This window comes from Oryzias melastigma, linkage group LG14 (genome assembly GCF_002922805.2).
Source record: "Oryzias melastigma strain HK-1 linkage group LG14, ASM292280v2, whole genome shotgun sequence".
Taxonomy (NCBI): domain Eukaryota; kingdom Metazoa; phylum Chordata; class Actinopteri; order Beloniformes; family Adrianichthyidae; genus Oryzias; species Oryzias melastigma.
This window is the reverse complement of record NC_050525.1, coordinates 23090185-23110966: the sequence shown is the minus strand read 5'-3', so window position 1 is coordinate 23110966 and position 20782 is coordinate 23090185. Positions and strand designations below refer to the sequence as shown.

At 38.2% G+C, this 20782-nt stretch overlaps 1 protein-coding gene and 1 long non-coding RNA gene across 2 annotated transcripts; one reads left to right on the top strand and one right to left on the bottom strand.

Moving 5' to 3' along the window:
- The first annotated feature begins 1893 nt into the window (after nt 1-1893).
- On the top strand, nt 1894-7300 carry lg14h5orf15 (linkage group 14 C5orf15 homolog). Its single transcript, XM_024266723.2, has 3 exons — nt 1894-2044; nt 3528-4195; nt 5908-7300. The coding sequence occupies exons 1-3, from the start codon at nt 1924-1926 to the stop codon at nt 6040-6042; spliced, it is 924 nt and encodes a 307-aa protein (XP_024122491.1). The 5' UTR covers nt 1894-1923; the 3' UTR covers nt 6043-7300.
- Nucleotides 7301-20307: 13007 nt separating this feature from the next.
- Nucleotides 20308-20782, bottom strand: LOC118599652. Its single transcript, XR_004949087.1, has 2 exons — nt 20627-20782; nt 20308-20539 (listed from the first exon to the last, which is right to left on the bottom strand). It is a non-coding gene; the product is annotated as an uncharacterized LOC118599652 (long non-coding RNA).

Sequence of the window (20782 nt, the reverse complement as noted above, 5' to 3'; positions counted from 1 at the left end):
TCATTTCTAATTTAGCATAGTCAAGCTGGAGAGAGAAATTCCGTTTTAGAAGAGTGTCTCAGTGAGATAATGGAAGAATGTCTTTCTATTTATCTTCCCTGCATCTATGCAAATATGAAAAAAACTTTTCAGGTACACTCTACAAAAATATAAGGACATTGTTTTCCAATTTGGTCTGATTTTTAATGAAACGTGTAAAAGTTTCCTTTGATTTTACCAATAATGAAGGAGCAGAATGAGCAGTAGTTTGATATTTATAACCAAAAAACTAAGACTATAATTGAGATTCCCCAAAATAAAAGATGACCATGTCAGTAGCGAGTATTTACATTATTTGTTGCAATAACAGCTTGATAGTGATATCACATGCTTCTCACTCGCCTCGTGATGTTCCGAGATGAGGCATTCCACTCTTTCACAACTTCTTCAAGCAGTTCTGCCAGGTCACTTCAATCTTGCAGTTTCTGTTGGTCACGCCACATGAGGCCCTCCCACTTCCTGGAGTCTACAATTCTAGCACCTTGTGTTTGAGCATTATCAACTATGAACAGAAAGTTGGGTGTTTGCACGTGGAATTTAGGGATGATGATGGTTCTAGGAAGTCTCTGAGGTAAGATAACTCCTTCACCAAAGCCAATCCTGGTGACCATATTGACCTTGGTGCACTGCTCACTATTGTTTCTATGCAAGGTGACCCGCATTCACATCAGTGATCAGGACGGTAGACCATTGCTGCGTTGTCCGGGTCACATGGCAAACATTCACGTCAGTGGTCGTTTGTTATTCAAGTCAAAGTCGGATGTGAATGTTTTCCGAATTCCCCTCACATCCGGCAAATGGGCCTGCACCTGTTTGGCATTTGCATAACCATGTCTGAGTCATCAACATGCATATATCTAAGAGCATCTGTCCTTAGGTATTGGGCATGGCTGTATTCTGTCACTGACACAAACTGCAGAACTGCAGAGTCTTGATGCACAAAGTTCACCTGCAACCTGAAGGCACCATGGCCAGACAGCACCGCTCGTCTGTTAACCAACATCCTGCTTGACTGATAAACTTTGAACAACTTACTGGAAAAATCTGCTTTTTATACCCACAGCAAGTTAAAACTGATGATGTATTGAAAAGATTTTCTTGGTGATAAATAAAAAAAACAAAAAAGCTAAAATTATAAACAAATACAAATAAGTATTACCATTTTTTAAGGCACACTGTACAGAGTGAAACCATTATGTGGAAAACACAAAATGAGGAACAGTACATGACTGTGAGAAGTGTCAATTGTAGCCATTTAAAAAAAAAAAATCCTGCTCCTCTACATAAAACATCATACTTGCTTTACAAACATTTATCTCCTTCCTGGAGTTAATTCCCTTGATCAAATGTGTTCAACCAGTTTCAGCCAGATCCAATCAATCAGAGAGAAGCTGGACGGGGATATGTGGAAAAGAAACGGGATGACAGATGTCATAAAAAGGACAAAAGATAATCATTGACAGATTAAGGCATCTATTGTTTCCCTTCCTTCTAAATAGAACTTATAACAAATAAGACAAAAATCTGCAAGGTTCTGTTGATGCAGAACCCTGTGAGAAACACTGCAATATTTTCTGGGAGACATGAATTGATAAAATGTACAATAACTAAACAGCTGATAGGACATGACTCAACAAAAAAATGGGACAAAACATTAATTTTTTACTTGTGGTGTTTTGCTACTAATTAATAACAAGTAGTTTTTGTGGTATTAGTTATAGTTTTATTTTCGTTTGCTAAACTAGTTTCGGTGATTTAAAAGCAACCTCACAGGCTCTAAAAGTTTTCATTTTATTATTTTTTTTCCCACCTGTCGCAAAAGCCACGCCCACTCCAGGATATAATCAGTGTTTGCAAGCCACGCCCTTTTAGCCACGCATCAACATGGCGACGCACGGAAGTACACAGCGAAGAAGAAGCGGCGTTTATGCCTGTTTTTCTGTTTTAATTCTTCATTTGCTTCTCGCCAGATGTGTTTTAGCTGAAGATAATCCAAATCCAGCAGGTATGAACCTTTTTTCATGGGATTTTGATGATTCTAGTTTGTTTTTAACTTGTCAACATGTTGACCAGCTAGCTAAGTGACGTTAGCCTATGTAGCTAGTTTCGTCTTTGGGGTAATATAAAGTCGAGTTTATTGTAAAACAGTCCTTCAATTTATCTTTTAATGTTTTTACGAGTTACTTAAGTTATTTAAGTTTTAGTTTTACTGATGTTTCTTGAAACTATTTTCATTTTGAGTGAAGGGTTTAGAAATGCTAGCTGACGTGTTTCTGTTGACATTTCTACCTGCGTCGTATTTACTTAGAATTTCCTGTCCGTGGCCTTCATTGAGTTATAAATTATGCACCGACAGGTTACTGAATCGATGCCAGCTTTCGGAAACCGCATTCCTTCATGTTTAAAACGCCTCAAAAACAGGTGAAACCTGTCTCTCATGGAGCAGGTTTGAGTCTTGTATGACAGGTGGCGTTTTTGTAGGTCAGAATAACTCAGGCTACTAAACGGTATTGATTAGTGAGATAAAGTGATTGAAGTCCGCCTCAACAGTACAAATCTGTCATGGAAGGTGACTTTAGGTTCACACAAACGAGCTTTGATAACACTCTAGGTGAGGGTTCTGCAACCTTTAACACTAAAAGAGCCATTAGTTTTAGTTTATTTCAGACCAGAACCCAACGAGGGCCACTTTATTGTTAAAAAATTCACAATATTTATGATTTTTTTTTGTCAAGTAAACATTGATTTATAAATGTAACTTAAATATTACAGTAATTAAGTTGTAATATAAACGACAGCAGCATACATCAGTTCCTTTCAAAATAAAACCAACCCTGTGTCATAAAAGGTCAAATAGGACGTTTTTTTATCTTTTAGAATTTTTGGTGTGTTTTGGATTGTGCGATTGACTTTGACAGCCCTACTCTACATCCAGACCCCTTCAGGATATTTTTTTGTCTTGTCATGTGGGTGATCATGCACTAAAGACCATAACTGTTGCTGCCACAAAGACCTCCTGTTACCTGATTATGTATGCTCCCAAAGCTGTAAGCCTATAATGAGTCTCTTTCTCTTGGTATTTCTCGGTCTGCTCCATGTTCAAAAGCGTCTAGTGTTCCCTCATAGTGACCCAAGGTTATGAAGAACGCCATAGTTGCACACCGTGGGACAGAATGGGAACTTTTGTGTTTTTTCACTGGTGTCAGTGATTCAGGAATGCAGGAAAAATGAAGGTTTATGTTGAATGTGAGCCAAGAAGCTCTTAGAGCTGAATAAATGAAGGTGTACATGCAGCTTGTAGTTTGCCTCAGCTCTTGCTCAGACCTTTGAGCAAGGCACTGGATCCCTATTCCCTAATATGCCATGTCTTTAGGCTTTTTCATTGACATGTATGATGATTTTTATCAAAATGAAACATCTTTAAAACTTTTTGTGAACAAATAGGAATGATGTAGTTTATGATTTAATTTGTTTTGTTGTACTTGCAGATCAAAAAAGAACACCAACTCAAACTAGTGGTGATCAGGTTTCCCCAGTAACCATAAATAAGACGCCAGCAGCACCAGTTATTTCACAGAATTTGACAACATCGGTAATTTCAACTTCTGCTGCTCAGGATGGCCCAGAAAAAACTCAGAAACCTGATGTTGATGAACAGCCTCCTACAGAAAAATCAACAGACACGGATAAAAAGCCGACAGAAAAGTCTCCTCCTAGTGACGCCAAAACGACAAATGCCCCAAAAACCTCCACAAAAACGGTTCCAACTACTCCAAATGTTCCAACCACAACTGTAAAACCTGCTAAAACAACCAAACCTAGCGATGCACCACAGCCGGACGTCCCACCGAAAACAACCCACACTTCAGTACTGCCGAGCATCGATCTGACCACTGAGCAAAATGCCATTGTGACAGAGGTGTCTGATTACGATAAGGAGGAGGACGATGATGATGAGGATGATAACTATCTCTCTACTGAGAGCAACAACAACCACGCCGACAAAAAACCGGTGAACAAAAACCTGATAGATCTGACGGATAACGAGGATCCAGAATACAACGCTGAAGATCAGGACTCCCACTTCTTCGTCCACCTGGTCATTCTGGCCTTTTTGGTGGCCATCGCCTACATCACCTATCACAACAAGAGAAGGGTGAGTACAGGCTCGATGGAAGCTGAGCATCAGTCATCTTTTGACCCATTTAAAAAGCCTTCCCGTAGTCTTTCAATTATGTCGTAGTTAACCAAAATAGAATAAAAATACAACTTTTTGTAGGACATTTTTTGCAGAGCAGCAGTAGTAATTGGCCTCTAAACTGTGGGCGTGGCTGTTGGGGCGAAGCAACCGGCCTCCCTTCCCCTCACCATTGCTGAGAGCTCTTTGTTTAGGTCAGGGGTCGGCAACCTTTAACAGTAGAAGAGCCATTTAGGTCAGTTTTTTCATGAAAAAAACCCAGCGAGAGACACAAAGTCCCAGGAAAAAAATCAGTTTTAGTGGATTATTTATCCTTGTGGCCATTAAGCCATTCACAATATTTAACTTAAATATTAACAATAATTACAATATGGCAATTTTAGTTTTTTTTTATATATATATATAACAATTTAAACTTTTTTTTCAGTAAAATAAAATAAGATAAAAATATTTTCTTAAATTGAAAATGCAAGAAAGAAAAACATCATTTTTTTTTACTGTCAAATATCAACATAACTTAATTGGTGTAAAATAGTTTTATTTTATCTGTACTTATAAATGCAAATATATACTTTAAGCAACCATCATCAACTTTCAACATAATTTCGCTTTGTTGTCTGACATGTTAATTTCATACATAAAAAAACCTCAACTAACATAAATTTAAATAAACTATTTTTTATTGGCACCTGTTTCTCAACAATTTGAATAAAGAAATACAGAGAAATGCAGTTTTGAGCTTAATTTTCGTAATATTTTTGTCCTCCATCATCAGAATATTTTAAAAACACAAGTGAGCTTTTAAGGCAGCTCCCTCCTCATCTATCCTCTCACTCCTGAAATACTGTTTTTATCACATAAATTCACCTTTAACTTCTCATTTTACTCCATAATTCAGTTAAATTCAGACAGAATCTTCTTACATTGTGTGGAGATTTGTGTCAACACTTTTTAATAGCACCCAAATTCCTGGATTATATTTGTGGATGTTTTGTAATCAAATCTGTAAGTAATAGAAACACAAATACTCATTAGTGTGAGTTTGTAGACTTGCAGAGGGGAAGTCTGGTTACATAAAATGATCTGATCATGAACACGACCATCCATTCTGCTGCATTTCTACACATTTAGTTTTGCTGGTTGAACTGTCTTAACATGGTTTGCATATTAGTTCTTTTGAATTTGAATTTTTGGAGTGACTCAAAGCTGAGGCGTTGGCAAATATTTGTTTATGCTTTGTTTATGGAATATTTCCTGCACAGTGACGTGTAATAAAAGTAGAACTGAGGTTTTATTGCTGGAGGGTTCGGCTGCTAACAGAGCTGCTATTGAGAGGCTAGCTGATGAACTCTTAACCATTTTAATCACGATGTTCTTTTGTACCAGTGGGCTTAAAAACAGATGAGAGATTTGTCCCACTTTTCAGTCGGAACTTGTAGCAGAATAAAAAATACCGTATATGATAACTTATCATATACGGTCAATGTTGAACATTTTTTTTATTTATTTTTTAATACATTTGTGATGTAATGCTGAGCCAGAGCTTCAGGCCTAACTTCTGCTTTGTATATTTAAATCTAATTAATAAAAGACCACCAAATAACATAATCAGACACTATAATCAACAAGAAATAACCTTTTTTGACTTCTTTTCATTTTTGTATCCTCAGATTCTTCTCCTGGTCCAGAGCCGCCGCTGGAAAGACGGTTTATGTTCTCGCAACACAGTGGAGTACCGCCGCTTGGACCAGAACGTCAACGAGGCCATGCCATCTCTCAAGATGACCAGCGACTACATCTTTTAATCGAGCTTTAATGACCAGAGCAGCACCTCACCTCCAGCTCATTCGCTCTGTCCAGATTCTTTCTTTTGCTCAACACGTCAAAGGAAGAGGAGAGCAGAACTGTCTTGACTGTTTGCCGTCTGGTTGACAAATCCTTGTATTTTAAGTTGATTTTCAAAATTTTATATTTTTTCTTTTTTTTCTCCACTTTTGTTTTGGGATCTTTTTGTTGATGGAATTTTCCCCCCCATTCACTGGAATCCTCTTTTTTTATTTTGGAAATGTCCTGATATTTGGTGATGGGTTGAGAGAATGATAACTGATTTCTTTTGAAAAGGGATTGATAAATAAATATATGCATAAATTTACCAATCAAACATCACACAGAAATAATGTGAAGTTCCTCCTCCAAAATTCAGAGCATTCGACTCAAATCATCGTAATTGTGATGAAAGTTCTGGACCGTTTCTGGTTTAGACCGACTTTGCAGAGACACTTTCAGTTCTGACTTCAGAGGAACAACACTTTACTTGTAATTTTTTTAAATCAAAAGTATAATATTAAATTATTTCTAACAACTAAATCATGATATTACCCTGCGGTACAAGGGTTTATCTTATTGCTTTTAGGGTGAAATGTTTTTTTTAAAGATACTACAATGTTTTGAGTGATTTTAAATATAATTTTTTAATGAATTAATCTTTTTTTCTTTAATTTTTACGCTGGTAAATGTTCTCAGATTGAGTAAAATGAAGTTTAAGGAATTTCTGCATGAGCTGAAGCCATTTCTACACAGATGGATGTTTAAAACGTTCACTTTATATTTATCTTCAGAAGTACCTCTGCTATGTTTACTGTTCACGTGATGCTATGCAGAAATCCTGCAGCTGGACGCCTGTTTTTACGACTTCGATGAAGTCCCCGTCGACACATCCGAATTGGAATCTCTGGAGAACCTTCTGAATGAGTAGTGGCCTCATCCTTGCGTTGTCTGCTAAGCCATAAAATAAAACATGAAAATAGAAATTATCCATCTTTGTTGCCATCCTCTTCTTCATCTGTTGCCTTTCAATGTGACGACTCTAATCCCACGTCTCCGTTTGATTTCAAGTGTCTGTACACGAGGTCTATGTGGGTTGATGGATTTTGCACTTTGCTGCTCAGTCATGCTAGCTAAGTCATTAATGGGAAGTTTTCCTGAGGTTTAGCACTGCTTTTTAAATGATCTAAAATTGTACAATCTTTTTTTTTTTCTTCAATAAAGCACAAACTATATAAACCCTCTTGTCATGATTTGGTGCAGCTCAGATGATAAAGTCTAAGTGATCTTCTGACACTTTTATTATTTTTTTGGGAATAGGATTAAGAGCTTTTATTGTCACAGCTTAATTATGCTGGCATCACACAAGACGTTCACTTTGATCTGAAGCGGCTCAAAGGTTTAATCCTTTTATTGTGGCATTTACAGCCTCAGCTTTGCTGTTGTGCTTGATGAAGATGAGAGTCGAGATGAGTAAAAGTTTAAGGATGAATCCTCAAAAACACAGTCAAAACTATTCTTGCAGCAATACCGATAATTGCCACAAGGAGGCAGTATGCTCACATGTACAGAAAAAGCTATACATTGGTTTTCTTTTGAGCCATTCTGATTTAAGTGAAAGTAATTATTGCACCACAGCTTCTATAAAAGACACAGCGGACTTAAATGAACAATTTACAAATAATGATCATGATAGAGCCATCTGATAGACATCTGAACTATGCACACACCCGAAGGAAAAATGAAACATTTCTTGAGGTTTTTGTTTTATTTTTTGGTATACGAATTGCATTGTTGTACTTGAGTGGAGCGTGAAAGGTCACATCGCGAGCTACTGAAGTCACGCTTTAACAAGCTCTATAACAAGCCTCCGTGTATTGAAGCTGCTGTCAGGTACCGCAGATGGAAAACTTAAAAATACAAAAAAAAAATTGATGGAGATACTTGGGGATTCAGGTTAAATCTCACTTTCTTCCACCAGAGGGGGAAATCCTGACAGTTCTTAAAAACTATTTTATCTCATAAATGTCAATAAAACACATTTTTTTAGTGTGTGCTGGAATAACAAACAGTACATATTTAGTAATCTTTTTGAAACTGGTACAATACAGTCTGAATATGTATTTCTGCTGGTGTTTTGTGACTTTTCGGGGAGATAATTCAATATCAAAAACCTTCCTGTGTTGCAGATTATCCCTCATTTGCAGTTTTGATTACCCCCGCCCCTCATTCTCTGCTTTAATTAGACAGTTAATCTATCTTGTGAGTGTGCTTTCTACCGATAACAGCACAGGTAACGCCGGCAGGTATGAACACCCGGACGCTGCCGAACTCTTCCAGGTTACAGATGATCCTACGTCTCTGAGTCTTCAAAGTCACAGATCCCTCCTCTGTTGTAAATTCAATGACTTTATGAAGGAGTTCTTCAGAAAAAAAATCAATTTCTTTGATCAGTTTCTCAGCATTAACGTTTATCTATCTAAACGGCTTCAATATTTTTAACCATTCCAATGTCTTCTGAGGGGCTACCTATCAAGGTCACTTCTGATTTATTGATTAGTTAGACCTCTGAAATATTTGCTGTATTTTTCTTTTGGATTTAACCAACAAATTCCGTTTTTTTCCCGCTGAGATGTGGATACAGTGGATTGTGTGCAGCAGATAAATCTCAAAGGCATCAGATCCTGCAGCTGTGATCTGATCAGGTGGTTTATTAAAGCTGCATTCACACCAGATATGTGACGCCCATTCTTGAACGCGTGTTTAGCCCATGGCGTTCACACTGGACTGTTGCTACCCAATACTAGTGCATGTCTACCACCTACAGCTGGAAGAGATGGTTGGAAGTGGTGCAAACCTCATGATTTTTTTTTTCCCCCAGCTCTTTATCTGATATATGAAATACTTTGTGTTATATAATTCTGGCCACAATTATTCATTTCTCCTCAATTTACAAAAGATGGGCTCTTCTGTGAATTAAAGGACCACTTGTCACTTTGCCTTAAGCTCTAATTGTGTTCTCCGTGTTTGAACTAAATTTTGAAACAAGCTTTTTATTTTTACCCACATGGAAATGTTTCTTGCCTCTTTTCTGTTCTTGATCATTATTACACAGATTTCTGTTTGGACAAGACAACTGCTGGTTTAGATGTTTGTCATTGAGAGATTTTGAAAGAGTAACTTTGTAAGAACTTTCTAAGACAAAGTTTGACATTTATTTATTTATTTTTGGCAATTTAAAAACACATTGATGAAGCAAAATGGTTTCAGAAATTTGTTGCTTATACTCCACCTCCAGGGCATATCACGGGGTATTTTTTCTTCACCCTGTAGACATGCATTTTTCGTCTCAGGTGTGGAGTGGAATTGTTGGATGAACTGAAACGCAACATCCAGGTGGCGTGAATGTTTATCACTCTCACTAGAAACCTTCTAAAAACTACAAAACCACAGTTGAATAAGATCCGGAGAAATTTGGAGACTTATAAAATATCTGTAAAATATTCCTTCCTAGGAGGTGAATCCAGTAAAGGAGTGGGCAAACTACAGTACCATATACTGATTTAAAACTATTAAATCAGGATCCCTAAACTGGAATAAACTCCATTGATAATCCTTGTTATTGTAGTTTTATTTTCTATGTAATTCTAGTTTCTCCCCATTGATGGTGCACTACAAATAAATTAAGCTTTCAGGTGCAGAAAGTTATTCTGTATTCACGTGGTGTTGAAAGATTTGTTGTTTTTCCAAAGTTCATGTGTGTTTTCCCAGTCGGACAGTCATTTTTCTGATCATTCCAAAACCACTTGAATGCAGCATTTCTCCAAGTTTGCGGTTTTTCAACAAAAGCCACAAATTTTGAAGTAAATTAATTTTCAATTAATGTTTAATGTTATTTCTTTCCCTTAAAAGAGGATTTTACCAAAACATCAGCTCCTCGTTTGGCCCTTCAGTCAAATTTTAGAACCCTTTGTGGCCCATGAGTAAAAACGCTTGCCCACCTCTGATCTAGTGTTACATTAGCAAAAAAGCAGGTGGAGTTAAGTGAACGCACCATTTTTTTCTTAAATGATCAGATCGGATTGACTTGACATCATCCTTGTGGTAAAGCTTGTTTCTTAACTGTATTTAAGTGGTAAAACTAGGAACTTATACTTTATAAATGTCAACCTCTTTAGGAAACATGTCCTATTATTTCCATGCAAAACTTGCACAAAAGTGTGAACAATTTATGCTTACAAATTTTTTTTGATAGGAGCTATAGCAATCCCTTTTTCTAGTCTGAAAATTGTCTCATCTTTTATTGTGAAACTGTGATCACATCCAGGGCAAAGTTTTGGCAAAGTCAAGTTGGTACAAGCGAAAATGTTCTTGCAACAAAGGATGTCAAAGCCTGCAGCTCAAAGACAGCTTTATTAGTTTTTGAGAGAGGGTGCATCACCGTGTGTGCACTCACATCACGGCTGGAGATGCGTTTGTGCTTAATGCTCACAGAAACGCTCATGGAACAGCGGCAGTATCACAGGAGGACAGACAACAAATGTCATCCCCGCATGTGGTCTTAACTCCAGGACTCCCCCGCGTTTCCAAATGGGCTATAATTCAGAGTGTTCCGTGTTGCATTGTTCTTGCGAAGCCTAATGGTGTTGTGTCTTGAATGCAGTGGGTTTCATTCACCGTTTCTGATGTTTGAATTTACTTCAGCTCAGTTTTATTGGTATTGCGCCAATTCACAGAGAAAAGTAATCTCAGGACACTCCACATATTGGAGAAGCCAAACAATTTAACAATTCCCCCCACAGCAAGCTCTTTCAGAAAAAAAACGAAACAAAGGAAAAACCCTTTAACGGGAAAAAAGAAGGAGGCAGAGCCAGCCTCGGGGAGGGTGGACATCTGCCTCAACAGCTTTGTGTAAGAGCAGGAAAAGGACGGTCAGGGCCCCTTCAGTTAATCTAGTGACATCTAAACCTGTCTGTCACGTCACAATGACCTTTGTAACACCTTGTTGTGGCGCTCTGACTTTGCAGGACCCCAATATATTTGAGGAAACGTTTAACTCTGTGAGGACGTTGCTAATGTGCCTCCAGTGACTTCATATCCAAATTCCGTTTCTAAATGTGTGCTTTTTGTTAATTTAACAGCCACGCTTGAATGCATGACGCAACGTGGCGCAAGAAGAATCCCAATCTGAGCAAAAGAATAAACTGAATTTCAAAGATGCATAAAGCTATTATTAACAGTATCTCTGGTGTGAAAGGAGCTTCAGAGACGTGCATAACAATCAAGACACTTTTTATGCATCAGACTCTAAGCAAAGGAACCAAATCTTTTCTAAATAAGAAAAAGAAAAGGTGCAGAAAAAACTACTAGAAAAGAAAGAAAGTTAATAAAGTGTATTGCTTTGAAGCAAAGCGCACAGAAAAGACGATAGGTGCTCATCAAAGCTGTCTGAGTGAGCACACGATGATCCAACTTCTGACTTAAGGATTCTCCATGTTTTTTTCTGGTTCTGGAGCAAGTTTGAGACAATTCTCTGTCTCATTTAGACTTATTACTGTATGTGTAATCATTGACGTTATATCACCAAAAGTATTTACTCACCCTGATTCAGGTCATCCAAACAATCAGAATCAGGTGTCCTATTCATTTGGCCACAGGTGTAGAAAATCAAGCACTCGTGCATGCAGACTGTTCTTGCAAACGGGAGATCACCTCAAGGTTAAGTAGTTTTCCCAATATTTTCTTCATTTGTTTTAGCATAAAATCCCCTTTGTTATATTTCATTTCTGTTGCTTTGCACTTAATGATTAATGGTATTTTTATTTGTAGACTTTGCGTATGCTTGTTTTTTTTAAACCACAATTGATTAATTTCCATGACTACTCTTGTTGTTTCATTGATTTTGCATTTTATGAAGAAAAATCTATACATTTTAATATTTAATATTTTTTCCAGTCTGGAGATGCAGGAGAAATACAGACCAATCATAGTTTAATTAAAACGAGGTGACAATAAAGTAGCAGTCCAAGATAAGAACCATGTGGAACACCATCCTTAATTGGCACATAGCATGACACACACAAAAAAAATAGAGGGCCTAAACCATGATTTTCTTAAGTGTTTCAGAGTAAAATATATCCATATGAGTTAGTGCCCCAACAATATGTCCATTTATATGACGAGTTGGGAGTGAGGACGCATTGGATTGAGGGATTGAAGAAAGAGGACGTGTTTTCTTATGCTGAGGGCTCGTTAATAAGGTAGTCTGGAGGTGGCTCCAAAGTCAGGTCAAATCCCTGCTTTTTTACAACACTGCAAACCTGAAAACTGGACAGTTTAACAACATTTCAGGAAGAACTGTCAGATATTTAGAGGATGCTCAAGAAAAAAATATCTATTAGCCACGGTTACCTTTTAAACTTCATTACAAAAAAAAAAAAAAAAAAATCCATTCACTCAGTTATTACAAATCTCTGGAATAGTATTGACAGCCCAGACTTTGTATGCACTAGTTTCTTTTTGATCTTTGAGAATTATGTTCCTGTGTCGACAATACTCCATCTCCGCCTCGGCTGGCCTTAAGCCCCTTTTTTCTCAACGTAGGGAAGAAAAAAAGCCAGAGGGATCATCTTTATCTTTTGTGAAGGGCAGGCTCAGTGGCAAAATACAAAGACAAAGGAATGACTGAAGAAAAAGGAAAGACAGAAAGTCTAATTAACAAGAGTTTGTGCTTAACATAAGCTCTCTTGGAGCTCTGGCCAACCTTAGAAGGTAATTGGCTAACATGGGAGGGCCGTCAGCCGGCTGCTCACCTGGGCCTTTAGGCTGTAGAAGCTGGCGTCTGCATTTGGACTGCAGCTCTTTCGTAATATTTGGGTTGTAGTTCTTCCTCATGGCGTTGTTTGCACTCCTGCTATTGTTGATTACGTTTTCTGTTATGGTTTTATTTAAGATTTAGCTTTTAGCAGCTCTTGATTATGAGTTGCAGAAAAGATTTGGCAGAGAACAAGTGACATGAATTATAGTTTAACATGTAAAGCTGTTGTTTATTTATCAGGTGTGTTACCTGGCTTGTTGAATGTGAATTCTGCAGTAATATTGGAGCCTATTTAAATCCAGACTTGGTGGAATATTAACCCATTTGTGGCCAGATTTTCTTCAGAATCGTAGAGTATATCATTTTGATATTAATGCTCACTAAAGAATGATCCCACGTTGCTCCTTCAGGCTTGACCCAACCAAGGCTGTGGGAGGAGCCCCGGCCACCAGACGCTTGCCCGAGAGCCCCAACCTTTGACCTGGCTCCAGATTGGGGTCCTGGTGATGCTAATCTGATAATCTGGGCAAAGTTAGAAAATCTTTAATCGTACTTCTAATAAAGAGGTTCTGAAGTGGCAGTTCAAGGAAGGGGGGGTTAGTTTAAGTTTGTCATCTCTCGGTGGGTGGAGTGATGCAGGTGGAGGAGGTTAAATATAGTTCGACAGGTGGATTGGAGCGGCGTCCATCGTTATGCGGTTGTACCGATCTGTGGTGGTGAAAAGAGAGCTGAGCCAGAAAGCAAAACTCTCAATTTACCGGTCGATCTTCGTTCCAGTACCCACCTAGGGTCATGAGCTCTGGGTCGTGACCGAAAGAACGAGATCGGCTGAAAGGAGTTTCCTCCAGGCGGTGGCTGGGTGCTCCCTTAGAGACAGAAGCTCGGTTGGAGTAAAGCCGGTTTGGATGAGTGGAAGAAGATGGATGGAAGGATGCAAACACAGTATAACGTGTACGGTATTCTTAAACTGAGTAGGTATTTCTAAAAGTAATCTTCGACTAAAATCCTAAATATTCAACCCAAATTAACTGTACAAATGTTGTGAAACTGCGAAAACAAGATAAATTAATGTGAAATCCAACTTCACAAACCCATCTTTTCTGTATCAGTCTGAACGACATCCCAGAATCTGCTACTTTGTTCGCTCAAAACTAAAGCTAGCCTGTTATAGATGACACCTGCCCCAATTTTCCTTCTTTTAAATTGGTTTATTTTTAAATATATGTGTTTTCAAAGCAGGCGTTTGAAGCTAAACTGTCTCCTGCAATAGAACGCAAACCTGCAGTTTAGAGCACTTTCATTTCCTCCTGTTGAGATCCTTCATTAAGGTTGTTTCCAGTCCTTCTCAAAGTTCTTGTCAAAATAAACCCAGATTTCTTTCTCTTTGTACTCCAAACTTTTGACTATTATTGTCATTTGACTGTTTTTATTTATTTATTTGTTAAAATCTGTATATTTTGTACTCAAGGGAGTTTTCCTATTCATCACAAAACAAGAAAACTCCTCATTTTGGATGCTTGCCTGTGTACGCCTCAGACAGTTTAGATCTGTGCGTTTCATTTCAGTCTCATTTTGTGTTTCCCTCTTCCGATCAATCTTGTTATTTCTTTTTTGTGTACTTTATTTTGTCTCTTTTTTTCCTTTGCATCCTGTACGTCAGCCGCGGTCTCTCGCTTTGCTTTATTTCTTGCCACTTTGATCTTCCTCTCCCAGCTTTCGATGCCTGCGTGGCATAAGTGCATGTGAGTATTTTTAGGTATGTCTCCTTTGCATTAATTAACCCTCCTGTATTTGGCTTGCTCTCCACAGTATTACTTGAAGTTGAAGGAAATATTCTCATCCTTTTATCCTCTGACTGTTCCGCCTGGAGGCTTTTATAACACCCATCCCAGCTTTTTCTTTTTTGACACGAAGAGGAGTCTGTAGCTGAGCTTTGCTGAGAACAGGAAGGATTGTGCAGTTTCATAGTTATAATCTTTGCACATTATTTTCTCAAACAAAGTCTAAAAGTGTTTTTTCTGTAGTTTTTTAAACCACTGAACACTTTTTTGCATTGTACCATTAGCAAGAAAGTTGTATAAAGTGTATTAAAATACTGGAGTAAGTATATATATTTATATGTATATGGTCAGTGGTCATAAATAACAAATAAATAATTACAATAAAAACTTGTGGTTTAACAGAAATATTTCCTGTATGAAAAAGTGAATGAAATGCTAAATTGAACTTTTTTTTAACATTTAAAAAAATATCACCACACAAGAAGTGAACTAGTTTCTGCAACCTTATTTGTTACTTTGTCACAGTCAATGGACATGAGAATTTATTTTTTCTGTTGACAGAAGTGGTCCTGACTGAGCGTGCTCCAGCCTGTTTTTCATAAACTTCAGGAGACGGTTATCTGACATAAAACTTATAGAAAATAAAAGCTCAATGAGAATGTGAATGTCAGCCCAATATCGGAGTATCCATCCGTGAAAACGTTATATTATGTCAGTATTAGGGTGGGAATCTCAGCGTGACGTAACTTTCTGTTAGCCGGTTAGCCCAGTGGAAATTTCAGAATAAAAGTAGAGCAACTTCCATCGTAGATCAAACTTCCGTTTTGAGTGTTGTGAGCCTTCAGGGCCACCGTAATTCCTGCTTTCGTTGCCGTTTTCACCTCCACATGAAAGTGTAAAAATAACCTTGTTAGCAATAATTCTGTTTGCATGAAGCCTATGATTATTTTAAATGAGACGGACAGGATGAAGAAAAAACAAAAGAAGTCTCTGTCAGCCATTGTCTGAGCCAGAACGTGAGACACGCTCACACACTCCCATCTCTTCAGTGTATTGTGACTCCTCTGCTCACCCTTTTCCTTCACTTTGATGAGGGCACTGTGGCATCACAATAGAACAGAAGGTGCAAAAGATAAAGCTTTTTTAGAGCACAAATTGATAAACAAAGAAGTCAGTGAGGCAGATTAAAACAGGAAACAAAGACCTGGAGTTGTTGATGAGCAAAATAAAGGAAGAAAAAAAACTCAAAATAAAGTTCTTTTATTGCTTTTTGACAATAAATTAAAAATAAATACACCAAATGAAATTTAAAACAATACTGAAGTTGTTCTTGTTGCAGTGAAGCTGAAAAAGCCTCTGATTGACTTTTTATCATGGGGAAGCTGTACAAAAAGCTGCATTAAATTAGATGCCTTGTGTGACCTTCTTTTCTGTAGAATCAATCCCCAACATTTCAATAATTATCTTCAGTAAAGAACTAACGATCATAAGGGTCGTTCAGATTCTGGTTTAGAGAAACCAGCTTGGATCCTGCTGCTCCTACCAAAGGTTACCAGAAAAACTAGACTTCTTTTAATCATTTATGGACTATCTTTTAAGTTTAATCTGATATTTACGCAAACCTTGTTGTATTTTCAGAAGAGTTCTCCATCTGAATGCCCAGGTATATTTATTTTTTCCACCTCTCATGATGTAGATGGTATCTGGGTTTTCTTTTTTGTCCTTCTTGATCCACAATCATCACTTAGACTGTGATCACATTTCTCAAAATGCCACTGAGTGCAAGTTTTTGAGCAAATTTTGCAGAAGGCATTTTCAGTGGAGAGGCGACAGTCACATTTTTACACAGTTCCCTGCAGTTTTAAGAAAAAGTTACAATTTTATGCCAACTTGACAATCTTTTGACATCGGTCAGTGGCTGCCCGGCATGTTTTAAGGTTGCTTTTTGGCAGTCCAGTGACAGGCAGGTGGCAAGAAGGCAGCAGCGCTCCCATCAGTCAATGATCTCCAAGGGCCCCTGATGATTGGTCGATTTCAGACTGCCACCCTCCAGCCACCCCCCTGCCGCTGTGCTGCCACCAGATTGTTAGAAATTGTACTGTAGCAGCGCTGACACTCGATGAGGCCTGTTAGGACAGGATCCAGGAGGTGATCAGACGTCAATCTGGTGGGTCTAAATGAGGAGACGGTACTGATGCTGCACAAAACTCATCATGTAACTCTGCGTATTGACGAATTGCGATGGCTGCTAAGAAGAAAACCAAGAAGACGGTTGTGCTTTCTTCAGAGGAATGTTGTCTAAACATTTTTGCAAATTTGTAAATTGATGAGATAATGTTTGCTCAAAATCTGAGTTGAGAATAAGCAGCGTTGGTGGCATTTGTTACACACATTTACACATCGTCCATTCAGAGCTGCTGCTGCCGCACTGTGGTGTACCATCACGCCCACGATTTTTCAAATAATCGAGCAGCGGCAGCTATTCTTGAAAATGCCTTCCTATCACTGTGGCAGTAGTACATGTAACCACAGCATTATAGTATGTCTGGTTGATTCTGAGGTGTCCACCTGTGTTTTTGGAGCTTCTTGTGGAGCAGAACACGTGCAGATAACAATAAAGCCTGATTTTTATGGTACTGCTGGCTGTGTTGAATGCAGAAAGTTTTCTTTGTCCTTGTCACAAATGTACAACAAAATTCAAGTGCTCCTAAATCTTCATTCATCACAAAAGCAAAAGAATTCAGCGCTATTTAAATTGCAATTAATAAATAGTTCATTAATCAAAATTAATTAGATCATTTTTAAAGGATTGATAAAAAGTACATAATTTGGTCATTAGAAACAAGAAATTATAACAAATTTAAAACTGCTTAAAGGTGCATCTGTCATTAAAATCAAGTATTAACCCTGTAACGTTTGAGGTGTCGCCGGTGACGATTAAACACAAAATCTTTAACACACTGTAACTTAAATAAATCTACTGGAATTATTGTGTTAAAGGTTCAAAAGTTAAACTTAAACACTGGAGCTAAGGTGTCAGAGAATGTTAAACAGTGAGTTAAAAAAAACCCAACATTTGACAATTTGAGCTGTTTTGAATTTTCAATAATTTGAACTATTTATTGCAGTTAAATAGAAACTGTTGATTTTTTTTGTTTGTTTTACTTAAACTGTAATGTCTCTAAAATAGCTATAAATGCATCTTTAAAATAAAAAAGAACCATGGATTGCTCAATGTAGCCTCAATCCCGTTTTTGTTTATTCTATTTCTGGCAGTAGACATAAACGTATTTGTTGCAGATTCAAAACTCATTGTGGAAATTAATTAAAATTGTCTGGTGCACCCATTGTCTGACACCATCCAGGGGTGACAGTCTGCTGGCTTGCATGGAGGTTTTTCCACTGTATCCTCAGTGCTGGATGAATTCCCAGAGTTCTCTACTTTGTGTACGGCGAGGGAAAACCAACCAACCAGAGACCAGAAATGTAGTTTAAGCTTTGAAAAAAAAAATAAAAACACATGTTTGTGTAAAAGATGTAGCAACATCGTAAAGATTACTGCATCTTTCCGTCATTATCTTTAATCTTGCAGACACTACATCATATCTGTCTATGTTCATGCATGAAATAAGCCACATAAACTCTCTTTAATATAGCCGTTTCAATGCTGGAAGAGTCCTTAATTGAAATGCAGGAAGCGATTTGGCACGAGAGCGACAGGCCTATTAGATATAGCTTTCTGTCTGTCGGGGTTCACCAGCGATGCTTTATTACTCTGCTCAAATCTAAACACTAAAACAACTACCAGGCACTGCTATGGTCAAGGAAACCATTTCATCCCCTGACAGCACCCATATAGCAAGAGGAATTATGAGAGAAGCCAGCGTTGGGTATGGTGTGTGTGCGTGATGGTGGTGGTGGGGGTCTGGGACAAGTGTTCAGGGGCTGCTGGAGCAATTTTCATAATGGAGGAGATGCACTAAAGGAGTATTAGGAGGGTTGAGTATATTAGCATACAGAAAAAAGCTTCACTAAATGTTGTGATTTTTACTGATATTTTTTATTGAATAATAAGAGCCTCATTTGTCCCCCAATGGAGAAACGGTTTTATCTTTTATTTTATATAAAAAACTGTAAACTATTATATTTTTTTTCTGTGTGACATTTCATTTTTGTGATAAAAGTATTGATATTTAAAGCCTTGATAGTCTGGCTCAAAACGATACAGCTGGAAATTTATTGGAATATTTATGCTAGCAAAACACAGCTATCGTCATCAGAACGGGGAAGGGGCGGGGCTTTCAGCTCAGCACATGGCCACGCCCATGTAGAGGAGATTTTGAAATCAGTGGCTTCAGATCATAAAACATGACTTTTTAAGACATTCAGGTTGAGGGATTTTGGGTAAAAACTTTACAATCACAATTAAAACACTGGTGAGAACGTTTTTTATTTTATATTATTATATTTTTTAATCCACCAGATGTCATAATTTTCTCATGTAACTTGCCAAGTGGCAGCAGGGTGAGCTGACAGGTCGAGTTTGGGTGTTATTGTCACTGTGTTACAGGGTGAAACCTCATTATTTCTTTGAAGATGGGTGCTGAGGATGTTTTGTTAGGTTTTAAATCACTCTATTGAAGTATTTCCTGTATGAAGCCTTGAAAACTTGGGGAAAATTTCACACACACACAGACACACCCCTTCCCCCCAATAAATCTCAATAATTTGAGTGATCCACTAACACAAAAGTGTTAGTTTGATGTGAGAAGAGCTAAAACCAAAGCCTTCCTGTTTGTAATCTTCCAGTAAAAGTGCTGTAAGATCTTTTGGTGTTCCTTTTTGGCAAAAGAACAAGATTTTGGCCATTTTTAAACATGGCAGCCATTATTAATTAGCATTTGGAGCTGCGTTAGCACGACTCTTCAGATGAATTTGCTGTCAGATTCATGTTTGTAAGGGAATACAGTTAACAGGGTTCATGTTTCCACCAAACAAGATATTTACTACACATTAAATAACCTGATTTAAACGATGTGACATAAAAATATTAAAATAATAAACAATATTATTGACATAAACATAATGCCAGCAAACCACTGGCTGCGATCCAGTGACTCCCAGTGGCCTTGTGTGCTCAGAGATCGTTAAAAAGACTCCTGTACCTGAGCGCAATTTATCAAACTCCTTCCATTCATTCCCAAAGGGAAACATTTAGCAAGAGTCTGTGATGTGTGAAGAGGTTAAGAGGAAGCAGAGATGGATAAATCTATAATAACCCAAAGCTGTGGTTAGTCAAGTTTATTGGAAAGGCGATACTGTGGCCAATTGGATCTCAGTACTTTAATTAACTTCCACCTCTCTGTTTTTTATTTGGGTTTCTATACTTTGTTTCATTGTAGTTTAAGGGGAATATTTGTAGCTGAGAAATTCTCAAGCTAAAAAAAACAAACGAAAAAAAATTCCTTTCTCAACTTCGTTCTGAATTGTTTTTTCAAAACAAACCATTCTCTGCATGAAGATTAGCATTCTCTGTAAAAGATAATGGTTCTATGTTTATCTGTCACACATAACTTTTGTCATGACTACAGAACACGTAGCGACCCAGACGCTGGAACCCGGAAGAAACACAGCAGAGAATTAGGTTGGTAGGTAATGAGTTTAATAGTGTGACGAGGAGGTGGGGTCCTGAACAGGATAGGAAGCAGGTTCCGAGCAGGAGGCGTAGTAGGCGATCTTGTCCTCCGAGAGGGAGATGGCCGTCTTGGATTCGGGAACGTGGAGCAGAGGCAGAGGCTCGTGGTGTGACCGTGGAGAGAAGACCCGACTGGAGATCTGGACGCAGGATGAAAACACGCAACCACTCGTGGTAGGAGATTCCTGAGGGTGAGTGAGAAAGGCGTTAGTCAGAGTCTTGACAAAAACGTGGCAAGACTGTGGCATAAACGAGGTGACCAAACTAAGCACCATCAGGGGCAACGGACTGGCGGGGAATGAAGGTCCTGGAGCTCCTTAAGTAGGCAGGTGAGGAGACGAGATGAGTGGTTGCAGCTGGGGATGATCAGCAGCCAGGTGGAGAGGAGAGGAGAGTGGAGAGGGGGAGGAGACTGACAGAGGCACCAT